We start from the raw sequence: 13210 nt of genomic DNA on the forward strand, positions 1-13210 counted from the left end.
ATGATACATGTCAACTAAAATATCTCCAGATGGAAAACAATGACCACAAAAACATCTGCTATAATTTGCTCCTGAATATTTTCAATTGTATGAAAACTGACATTGGCTCAAAGAAAAATATCTAACATCCGACTGTACTCCAATTTTCATAAAATCATGAAAGTCATTATTACAAATCATTATAACAATCTCTGTTTTCAAAGACAACAATTAGTGTCGTCACAAAAATGGTTCCATTACACGATTAAATTTTTTTCCACTGTTTCCTGAGAAAAACTATTCCTCGGAGAGTAATTATTGCACAAAACACAACATATAGGATGGAAGTTAACTTAAATAAGTGTTACTTGAGATGACATTGAACTGAGTACTATCAATATTTCATGACAATAATATCATGTTCACTGTAACTTAGCTCCATTTCAATTTCATTTGTGACATATAAATTCAATTATATGGAATCATAAAAAAATATTTGACAGGGGAAAAAAAAGAAATAATAAATTTTGTTACAAATGACACAGGAGAATCAAAATTAATACTGTAAATTGAGAAATTATTGCAAGGTTTTTGTGATATTTATAATATGTATATCTAATAGTGTTACTAATATATAAAACCGTGTGTACAAATTTCCTAAGGATTCATGAAAATATACCTCCTTTTTTTATATAGATTAGACCGTTGGTTTTCCTGTTTGAATTGTTTTACACTAGTCATTTTGGGGCCCTTTAAAGCTTGCTGTTTGGTGTGAGCCAAGGCTCTGTGTTGAAGGCCGTACTTTGACCTATAATTGTTTACTTTTTATACATTGTGACTTGGATGGAGATGTTGTCTCATTGGCACTCATACCACATCTTCTTATTTATATTGAATTATTGTAAGAAATAATAAAAAAAAAATTTATTTTTTTTAAACAATTTAAGTACCATGAAAATCATAAAAAGAGAGAAATATTTCTTTTAAAAATTGTGACATTGTAATAAAGTTTCAGGGTCTTCATAACAAGAGGCTCCTAAAAGCCTGAATCGTTCATGTGTTGTATTGCTAATCATTTTTGCTGTATACAGTTTTTACCTATCTATTATTGGTTTTTTTTATGATATATGATATGGAAGAACTCTTTAGTTAGTGAAAAATTCTTATTTGAGGGCAATGACTCCAATAAGGATTCATCCAATTATTTCCTTCATATTTGTATTTTGTAGATCTTGTATTGCTGATCATTTTTGCTTTCACAGTTTCTACCAATCTATTATAGTATAAAAAAAAAAACCTGCAAAAATGGGTAAAAGTTGTTTTTCAAGGGCAATAATTCTATAAAAGGTCAATTGATGATTTCTGCCTTGTTGACTTATTTGTAGATCTTATTTTGTTAATCATTATTACCATTTAGAGTTTCTCACAATAGTTTTCGACTATAATAGCATTTAAAAGGCAATTACTCATTGTGTAAAAAATTTGGTAAGAATTTGTCGAAGTACACTTGGGTTATCATGGGTGTGGACTGATGGACAGCATTAAACTATAATGTGTAAAAGGCAAATATCTTATTCAATGAAATGGATGATGAAAAAATAGAATACAAAAAGTTTTTTAATTTAGGAAAATTGTTGGCAAAATTATCCTGTTGTTTAGGAGAAAGTTGTCTTAATCTTTACTGAATGTGAATTTTATATGATGAAGATACAATAAACTGGAAATAATGAAGTATTATATATACTCCCAAATTATCTATAAAACTGCAATAACATTATATTGCATTGCACTCATAGGAATTCAGTTCTTAAAGATACATTCAAAACAAATTGAAACCGATATCTGATAATATTGCGGCAGTAATTGGAGACCTTTTCAATTACAAGCGATAATACAATGTAGTATAAGAGCTAAATTTTCTACCCATAAAATTGTTGCAATCACTAAAAAATTTCAGTATTTCATTTACTTATATAATCAGTTGAATGTTTTGTTTTTTCCTTTAGCACTTCAATATTATATTCAATTACAGAGAGATAAAGCAGGTTCAACTGTTAACAAAGTGTGCTTATAAAAATATGGAAGCTGACATTCTATGATAAAAATCAAAGTTCTGGTCACACAGAATACTGACAGGTATTGTGATATCATCAGGTGTATGAGTTTGCCATGTGAATGTTTCTAAAGTCAGGTAAATATACTAACCTTTGTGCTGAGTATCATAATACACTGATCAAAATGATGATGTTCTAATGTGGATGTGGAATATAATTCTGCTAATGGAGACATTGACCTGAAATAAAAATTTGGTATAAATGATGATCATCTTTACTGTTTACAATTTATACATATCTATTAAAGTTTTTGGAATTATTGGCAAAATTATAGGAATTAGTAAAAAAAAAAGCCATTTATGGGCAATAACTAATTGTAGAACTTATTTTTGTGATATTTTTGCCTTTAAAGCTTCTCTCTTTCCACTATTGTAAGTTTTTGACAAAAATGTAAAACAAAATGGGTAAAAATCATCATTCAGGTGAAATAACTCATATAAGAAGTCAGTTGAAAATTTCTGCAATTTTGAAGATCTTATTTTGCTTAACATATTTGCCAATTACAATTTCTCTATCTATTATGATTTCTACAAAATAAGCAAATAAACTGTTAACACAGAGATATGTCTCGCCTATTGTTATTTTGATAATGCAAATGTTGAAATTAAAATAGGAATACTTTAACATGTAAGTTATGCAAATATTCAAAGTCAATGGACCATGACTGAAGGTACAGGGCTAAACAATCTCCATGGAAATGCTAATACAACTGCAAACCAAATACCATTGACTTTTCATAAGTCGTTCCCTTTAAACAAACCTAAACACAAACATTAACTTGTAAACTATGTAAAAGTTTCAATGTCAATGAACCATAATTAGGGGGTGGGGTTATATAATCTCCATGGAAATGAAACTTGCAAATGCCAATACATTTGCACACCGAATATCATTGACTTAACATTAGTGGTTCATCTTAAACTGAACTAATCACAAACTAATACATGTAAACTAAGCAAAAGTTTCAAAGTCAATAGACCATGACTGAGGGGTAGGGACCAAATATATTCTCCATGGAAATGAGATGTGCTAATGCTTATACAACTGCATACCAATTATCATTGACCTACCACTAACCGTTCCCCTTAAACTGACCTAATCACAAACTAATACATGAAAACTAAGCAAAAGTTTCAAAGTCAATAGACCATAAATGAGGGGGCGGGGCCAAATAATCTCCATGGAAATGAGATATGCCAATGCTTATACAACTGCATACCAAATATCATTGACCTACCACTAGTGATACCCAATAAACTGACCTAATCACAAACTAATACATGTAAACTAAGCAAAGTTTCAAAGTCAATAGACCTTGACTGAGGGGGCGGGGCCAAATAATCTCCATGGTAATGAGATGTGAAAATGTTAATACAACTGCATACCAAATATCATTGATCTACCACTAGTGGTTCACTATGAACTAGACCTAATCACAAACTAATACATTGTTGACACTGCCGCCGCCGCCGGAAACAGCATACCTATGTCTGGCTTTTTGACTCCGTCAAGGCGAGACAAAAACCCTATTTCAAGGAAAATAACTCATAAAAGGACTCAATGAGAGAGATTTTGGATGCACCAGCTATGCATTCTTAAACCTACTCAACGACTCAATGAGAGAGATTTTGGATGCACCAGCTATTTTTTTTAAACCTACTCAACGACTCAATGAGAGAGATTTTGGATGCACCAGCTATGTACTCTTAAACCTATTCAACGACTTAATGAGAGATTTTGATGCACCAGCTATGTACTCTTGAATCTAGTGAACTCAACGACTCAATGAAAGAGATTTTGGATGCACCAGCTATGTACTCTTGAACCTAGTGAACTCAACGCCTCAATGAGAGAGATTTTGGATGCACCAGCTATGTACTCTTGAACCTAGTGAACTCAACGACTCAATGAGAGAGATTTTGATGCACCAGCTATGTACTCTTGAACCTAGTGAACTCAACGACTCAATGAGAGAGATTTTGGATGCATCAGCTATGTACTCTTGAACCTAGTGAACTCAATGACTCAATGAGAGAGATTTTGGATGCACCAGCTATGTACTCTTGAACCTAGTGAACTCAACGACTCAATGAGAGAGATTTTGGATGCATCAGCTATGTACTCTTGAACCTAGTGAACTCAACGACTCAATGAGAGAGATTTTGGATGCACCAGCTATGTACTCTTAAAACTAGTGAACTCAACGACTCAATGAGAGAGATTTTGGATGCACCAGCTATGTACTCTTAAACCTAGTGAACTCAAAGACTCAATAAGAGAGATTAAAAACAGTTTTATCATAAACCAAAGGGAATAAATCTTGAAGTTAGTTCTATTTATAAAACACAATAAGATCTGTGATAAATTGAAGGAAATGTATGATAAGCTGAAAAAATTTCTTATCAATCTCTGATTTCACCTGGATGGCTACATGCACCTGATGAAGCTAGTTTGTCTAGTGAAATATTGCGTGAATCTATAAAATATTGCAACTATTTAGCGTGTTTAATTTACATTCTTAGGCATTCATTTACTTTAGTTTAGTATCTGCATCAGTTTATTTTCAAACTGATCCAGGCCAAGATAGATTGAATGTTGATTGTTGCTATTTTTGAGATCTAACAAAAAAACCAATAATTTATGACAAATTTGACACTCATAATCAATTTGGAATAGCATATCATACATATGCCTATATATCAGCATATCTTGAAATCATAGTGCAATGAGGTGTTATTCAAAATTTGTATTTTTCTAACAAAAACTTAAGTTTCTGAGGCAAATTTGTATTTCAAACTTTCCATTTATTAATATTTACACTGTGCATTAAAAAATTATAAGCCATAGAAATTCTGAATAACAGACGGACAGACACAGATTACTATATGGATGGATGGATTGATGTTTAGTGTCAAGCGGCAAATAAAATGATATTCAGGATCAGAACATGCTAATGCAATGTGAATAAGAACCCTGCTTTGTACCAGACGGACAAGCTGAGTCAGATTTATAATGTGCTAGTTCATCAGGTAACAGTCTGCAGGAAGACCTTTCCAGGTACTTCTGAATCATAGGGAGAAGTGACTTCTCTTTTTGAAACTGAGAGGGAGAAGTGGTGAGATTTGAAAGAGAAGAGCTCATTCGCTTGCGGCTCTACAATGTTTGGTTTTTTACTTTATAATACAAAGGGCCATATGTATCTTATTTTTTTTTTATATTGTTCAATTTGTACCTGGGTATACAATTAAAGTAACCATGGTAACAGTTCAAATTCAAAGTTTTTTAATTTTATCATATCTAGTTGCACAATCATATTAGTCCTCTTGTCAGAAAAAAACAATTAAATAAATAAAAAATTTGTAAGGGTTCCGCAGAACCCAGTGTCTCGCCTACTTTTGCTGTTAGTCACTGGCTCAACAAAAATGGGGAAAAAATTATTAAAAATTTTCCTCTAAATACTATCTTTTGATTGTAAGAAGCTTCTATCCAAGTTTGATAAAAATCCAGGATGGTTTATGAATCTAATAAATGTTTTAAAAACTTTAACTGCAGACTGTATGTAATGTTAACTGGAAGAAAAACTAAGTCCATTTATAAGTAATATACGGTAAAACAGGAAATAAATTTTTACAAAAAGATTTATTTTATATCAAAAAGGAGAAGAAAGTTGTCATATCAATTAAAATTCAATTTAAAACTACTCTGTTATCAGTGGGTCTCATTGGGGTCTAAGCGTGACACGGGATTGCCGATTTTTTGTAAGCGTGACATGTGAAAGTCAAATTATTGTGCCGTGAAAAAGGAAATGAAGTCTAGCAGGACACGGGAAATTACAAAAAAAGTGAGAATTGCTTACATACATAGTTTAAGCGGGATACGGGAATCTGACAAAACAGTAAGCGGGATCTGGGATCAGAACCCCTCATCATGTTTATGAAATTAAGTATTTCTCATTAAAAAGATATATAAATTTAACAGTTTTATTAAACACAGTTAAGCTTGGACATAATATAATTATATTAGTGTAATAGTCCCAGAGTTGAGCAACTTTAATTTATAAATTGAAACAATGCATATACATGGAAATATATACATTAATCAAGTAGATCTAACCAAAAGTATGTTAATGCTTGTGAAATGCGTAATTTTTCCTTTTGGGATCAATTTTCTCTGTCAGCTGTGCCATTCATGCGTCTGAAGTTATTCGTTCTAATGAAGTAACAAACTTATTTTGCCGAAAATTAGAATGATTTGATGTACGCTCTCGAGTAACAAGTACCGGAAGTAATAAAAAATTTGTCTTTATGAAAATAACATGCAATCAACTTTAAAATCAATGCTTCAACCTCTTTTCTAAAGAAAATAAATCATTTATGTCTTTGAATTTCTTTACTTTTAAATGAAAAATTGCTGTTTCATCGACTTGGTAAATGTCGATGACGAAATGCGACTTAAAGCAAGTATCGTGAACAATAGGGCGACTAGATTTCACTTTTGACAGTCGGGCAAAGTGAAGTGACGGACATGAAAGCGACTTTGTCGCTCCAGTTGCCTGCTAGCGTGAGCCCTGCTTTCACTCTACCCGGACACAACATACTAACTCCAAGCAGACTTGTGTTTGCTCTTTCTACTTAATACTGTTTGTTTGGTGAAGAAGCAGCAAATACCAATTTTAAATTCTTTTGTTTGACCCAGTAAGGGATCGAACCCACCAACTCCCGAATTTGTACTTCAACGAGACAACCAATGCAGTAAGATTACTATAGGACACCAGTGATAAATCAGTGTGGCCCTTGTAAGTTTGCTATCACACATACAATACAGACTGACAGACATCCTCTTCTTAAAAAAGTATTTTCATCTCATTTGTACCATAGGGTGCAACAACTCTCAAAAGTATACTTGTATCATACCTGTTTAAGAACTGATTGTTGACCCCTCGGTGGTCTAAATCATGACATAAACAGCCAACCATTAAGGCTAGTCTTTCACAATCTGTCAAAACATTGTCCATTTGTCCTACCTAAAAACATGAAGATAATATTAATAAATTTAAATTTTACTTTGACAGACATCTCAGAAAAATATTTGTGTATGGTCTTATACAATTATAGCCTTTGTATGAGGTCGATACAAGGTTATATTGACCCAAAAGAAGCATATTGACTGAGGACAAAGTCTGAGGTCAATATGTTTCTCTAGGTCAATATAACATCGTATTGACCTCAACAACTTTTGCATGAACAATGTAAATTTGGGGATTTCTAGAATGTATTTTTAATAACATGCTGTATGCCCTGTGCAATATACTGTTTTTGACATACGAAAAGCTAAACATAACAGTATTGGCGTGTAGCCTGAGTAAATACAAATGTACATGTATAAAGTTTTAACAAATCACAAATACTTAAAAATATTCAATTAATAATATTAATACTTATCATTGATTAATTATATTGGGTTCAGAATTTGGGCTGATCTTGATTTACTGATCTATCCTTGGATCCCAAAACTAAAAAAATACATATCTCTGTATACAGATAATTACTTTTAATGGATACAAGGTGCTGAAAGCATAGCTCCTGCTACTGTTAATTCATTGGAAACATAACACTGAAGGCCAACTCTTGGCATATAAAGCATAGCTCCTCTTACTGATAATTTTTTCGAGCATAAAAAGTATTGAAAGCAAGCATATCACCTTCTATGGATAATTTATACAAGGGATACAAAGCAATGGAAGCCTATCTCCTGTAGCTGACAAATAATTTTAGCATACAAAGCCCAGAGAGCACATGGCCTTATACTCATAATCATTCAGAGCATACAAAACCTGGCAATGAAAGCCCATGTCCTCTGATTGGTTATTACTCTAGGCATACATAGAATATATACTGCTACTACAAATACTCTGAGCATATAAGACACTGAAAATGTATCTCCTGCATCTAGTAATAACACTAAGACATTAACAAAGCATTAAAAGCATTATCCCGAAAAAGATAAGTATTCTATGCTTAAAGCATCACTACATAAGACTTCACATTTTAATGTTAGTCACCATGTGACAACAATGGCTTTCCTATCAAGAAAGTATGGCTGTTACTATAAATAATTACCCTGAGCATACAAAACATTGTCTGTGCCACATTGAAAGCATGTCTCCAGTTATGATATGTCACATTCCTGTAATTTTTCTTCACACTCAATAACCATCGACATAATGTCTAAAAGAAAAAGAAAATGGTAAGTATAAATGCAATATACAATTCGATCATAGGCCCTGAATTTACTCTAATATTTTGATTATCTGATGTTTATGCAAGTGCATCATTTAACCCTTTATCTAACTCCCTTTAAAAACATAAATTTTGATTAAATAAAAGAACAGAGTTCCAATGTCCCCCACGTTGCACATATTTTATCTATCCAAGGTACAAAGGCAATAACTAAAAAAATCACTTTTTGTTGTTATTTTTTTTATTAATATCTAAAGAGAAATGAAGGCTTCAGAGCAAATGCAATGTGATTTCCATTATAATTTATATTTCCAAGGGGCATAACTCATCAAAAATATTTGATCAGAACTTATATTCGAAACTGTCAAAGACATTGCTGATATAAACCTATGATATAAGTTTCATTAAATTGCCATTTTCCATATAATCAATATTTTCAAGGGGCATAACTCTTTTAAAAATAATTGATCGGTTCTGATTTTTGAACTCCTCAAGAACATTGATGATATAAACCTATAATATAATTTTTTTTTAAATCTGGCAAGAATTGTACCAATTTTCCATATAATTAATATTTCCAAGGGCATAACTCTTTTAAAAAATTATTGATCGGCACTGATTTTCAAATTCATCTAAGACATTGCTAATATAAACCTATAATTTAAGTTTCATAAAATTCTGGCAAGAATCGTACATATGAGAGCGCTAACAATGCAATTCTCCATATAATTTATATTTCCAAGGGGCATAACTCTTTTAAAAATAATTGATCGGCACTGATTTTTGAACTCATCTAAGACATTGCTGATATAAGTTTCATAATAAACAGCTGCGCCATGAGCGCATGATACGCCCGTCGTCTTGTGTGTGAATTTTTATGCAATAAGCATAAATAGTTTCTGACATACGGCGTGACATGCGAAAAACCCCCCTTTTTTTTTTTACAAAAAACTCAATATCTCTAAAATAAAATTTTGAATCAAAACCAAAAGTATACAGATCTTTAGATTAATATAACTAAGAAGTGTGTAAAATTTTAAGCAATAATCATAAATCGTTTTTGAGATACGCCGCCACATGTGAAAACCCCCCTTTTAAAAAAAAAAAATCAATATCTCAAAAATAAAATTTTGAATCAAAACCAAAAAGTATACAGATCTTAAGATTAATGTAACTAAGAAGTGTGTAAAATTTTACGCAATAATCATAAATCGTTTTTGAGATACGGCGCGACATGTGAAAAACCCCTCCCCCTTTTTTTACAAAATACAGTCGAACCTCGTTGTGTCGAAGTCGAAGGGACTGGACCAAAGTATTCGACACATCCGAGGTTCGACTCATCCGAGGTCGAGTGTGTCTTCATAAATTTGGAATGCATGAAATACGGTATGAGATTTGTGTAAACTAGATACAATGAACAGTGTGCCTTTTTTCGATATGACACTTTATAATTGTGTATTCAATCTCCATTTTTTGTCATTCATAATAATTAAACACACAATTACAGATACAAATCATGCACAAATAAAATCTATAGTCTACACAAATATTTACAAAGGTCGGTCACTATAAATTATGAAATCACTCGCGGAACAAATTAAGTTATGAACGGTCTCTGATGAGCCAGAGGTCGTCTGCTTTACATTAAATTATCACGAATTTATCATAATTGTCCTTATACTTTTATTTATTGTAATTAATGAGTTTTAAATCTAACGATTCATTTAAGCTCGGCTTGGGTCATTTAAGTTCGTTTTGTTTTGATCTGATGTTAAAAATGTTCAACACACTAACATTCCGCTTGAACGATCAACAAAGGTGTTAATTACCGGTCACCATAACATGTCATTTTAACTGTTATACAAACAAGTATGTTTACTCAGCTTTAATCTCTATTGAAAATGATTAGGTTACATCAGAAATACATCCAATTTGAATTTTTATCATTAGGTCTGCATCTTTTGAAAATTCTTACTTTCGAACTTCGAGTCATCGGGGTCAATTTAAATGAGTTTTAAATCGACGGGACTATAAAATTTACTCAACTTAACTGAGTATTCGAATCAACCGAGTTCGACTCATCAGAGGTAATTATGCATTGATCAAACGGGAATTTTACCGGGACCGAGAAATTACTTCGACTCATCCGAGTTTTCGACACAACCGAGTTCGACACAACGAGGTTCGACTGTACTCAATAACTCAAAAATAAAATTTTGAATCATCACCAAAAAGTATACAGATCTTAAGGTTAATATAACTAAGAAGTGTGTAAAGTTTTAAGCAATAATCATAAATAGTTTTTGAGATACGGCGCGACATGTGAAAAAAACACACACCTGTTTTAGTTACTAAGTCCTGTAACTCACAAAGTTTTAATCTTATTTTCACCAAAAAGTATACAGATCGTTTGACAATCATAAGAAACAACTATGTTAAGTTTCATGAAATTTGGATAAGTCATTCTCAAGTTACGGTGCGACATGTTTACGCCGGACAGACAGACGGACAGACAGACGGACACACAGACGGACGGACGCTGGACATTTGTATACCATAATACGTCCCGTCAAAATTTTGAGGGGCGTATAAAAATCTGGCAAGAATTGAACACATGAGAGCGCTAACGATGCAATTTTCCATTAACTAATGATTCCACAGGCCATAACTCCTTGAAAAATAATTAATCGGCACTCATTTTCAAACTCGTCCAAAACATTGCTAATATAAACCTATGATATAAGGTTCATTAATATCTGGCAAGAATTGAACACATGAGAGTGCTAATGATGCAATTTTCCATAAAATTAATGTTTCCAAGGGCCATAACTCTTTGAAAAATAATTGTTCGGCACTGATTTTCGAACTCGTCCAAGACATTGCTGATATAAACCTATGATATAAGTTTCATAAAAATATGGCAAGAATTGAACACAAAAGAGCGCTAAGGATGCAATTTTCCATTAATTAATGTTTCCAAGGGGCATAACTCTTTGAAAAATAGCTAACCGGCACTGATTTTCGAACTCGTCCAAGACATTGATAGACGACATAGATATAAACCTATGATATAAGTTTCATAAAAATATGGCAAGAATTGAACACAAAAGAGCGCTAAGGATGCAATTTTCCATTAATTAATGTTTCCAAGGGGCATAACTCTTTGAAAAATAGCTAACCGGCACTGATTTTCGAACTCGTCCAAGACATTGCTAATATAAACCTATGATATAAGTTTCAGACAAAATATGGCAAGAATTGTACATTTGAGAGTGCTACCAAGACCAGACAGACGGACAGACAGATGCCCAGTATTTTCATGTTTCCTGCAACGCATTACGCTGGGGACAATAAAAATACATGACAAAATCTTCATTACCTTCAGAATCAATCCTGAATTAACATCAGTCCTCAGGCTGATATTGCTTACTTGATTTGATACACATTGTGATACAGAATTTTCTGTTTCGTGAATTCAAATAAATCTTTTGAGAGCACACAAAGATGATTAACCCTGCCACAGTCTTTATTTAACCTGTCCCAAGCCAGGAGCCTGTATTGATGTGGTTATTGTCTGCCATATATTTTTTTCATTTACTGTTATTAGCTTAATCAAGCCATTGGTTTTCTCTTTCAAATTGTTTCACATCTTGTTGTCCAATGGGTCTTTTATTGCTTACTATACAGTTTGGGTTTTGCTCAATGATGAAGGTCGTACTGTGGCCTGTTGTTGTTAATATCCTTATCTGTTGGTCTTTGATTGATAGTTTTCTCTTTGGCAATCATATGATTTTTAAAGTAAAATTTTCCATAATATTAAGATTTTGTAAGAAAAGAAAAAATAAATAAAGACAGACAGACAGACACATTGATTGATATCATTTTAAAAAAAAATTCAAGTATGGATTGTTATGTGTGAGAAAACTTATGTAGGTTACCTATTTAATGTCTTTAGAAATAAAAATTTACAATCCTAGAGTTAATTTATTCAGAGAATATGGTTTAACCATCACTTAAATAAACTCTTGAAACTGATTTCAATATTAAATCACCATGTTAAGTTGACTATTTAAATGTTACAATATTTAAGTATTTATAAATATGATCGTGAATGGAAAATGGAAATATTCAGTTATATTTAATCCGTTATGTAGTAACAATGAACTTAATGGCGTTTTTATATTTCACAAGTACAGAGAATTCGTAAAGCAGCAAAGTTCAATAACCAATATCTGGTATCTCAAGGTTACTTTTACAATAAACATGTCTGATTACCATAAGCGTACTTAATTTGTTTTTTCGAGTTTTTCAGAGGAATATGAATAAATGCTAGCCTCATTTATCAATATGTTTAAGGACGCACAACGTTAATAAAATTTGTTTACATCTTTATTTCTTTAATACGCAATACCTTTCTAAGTTCTGGAAAATATATTAATACAGTTTTACAACAAAAAAGATCCTGTGAAAAATGTTATGTGCAAGTTTTATATATGACACACTTTAAGTGGTGAATCTTAATTTTTTGACTTAGTCAAAAATGCTATATAGTATAAATCTGTATATAATTGAACAGTAATGATTGAATACTTACCTCATAGTTAATTCTGAATTTGTCCACTAAATTGAGATCTTGGAACATTCTGATACTAGCTTTCAATGTGTCATCATCGTCAAGATTAAAATCTATGAATGAGTAATCTAATAAACCATATTCCTGAGATGAAAGTATGGGCATTTTCTGAAAAATAAACCATAATCCCTGAGCTATTAGTAAAGGGGATTTTCTGAAAAGTAAACAACATTTGTTAGCTGATAGATATTCTGAACAATAAACCGTATTCTGAGTTGTTAGTTTTGTTTTTATTTTTCAAGCTA

At 32.0% G+C, this 13210-nt stretch overlaps 1 protein-coding gene across 3 annotated transcripts in view; it reads right to left on the reverse strand.

Annotated features, from left to right (window-relative positions):
- LOC127708077 (dual 3',5'-cyclic-AMP and -GMP phosphodiesterase 11-like) overlaps positions 1–13210 on the reverse strand; it is a 109440-nt gene that overhangs the window by 16008 nt on the left and 80222 nt on the right. For all 3 annotated transcript variants that reach the window (XM_052212878.1, XM_052212877.1, XM_052212876.1), the window contains 4 exons: positions 12927–13073; positions 8213–8320; positions 7007–7116; positions 2185–2272 (listed from right to left, as the gene is read on the reverse strand). In XM_052212878.1, the coding sequence (XP_052068838.1) occupies positions 2185–2272; positions 7007–7116; positions 8213–8320; positions 12927–13073 (453 nt within the window). The remainder of the gene's footprint in view (positions 1–2184; positions 2273–7006; positions 7117–8212; positions 8321–12926; positions 13074–13210) is intronic.

The sequence above is a fragment of the Mytilus californianus genome, unplaced genomic scaffold, assembly GCF_021869535.1.
Source record: "Mytilus californianus isolate M0D057914Y unplaced genomic scaffold, xbMytCali1.0.p SCAF_7, whole genome shotgun sequence".
NCBI lineage: Eukaryota > Metazoa > Mollusca > Bivalvia > Mytilida > Mytilidae > Mytilus > Mytilus californianus.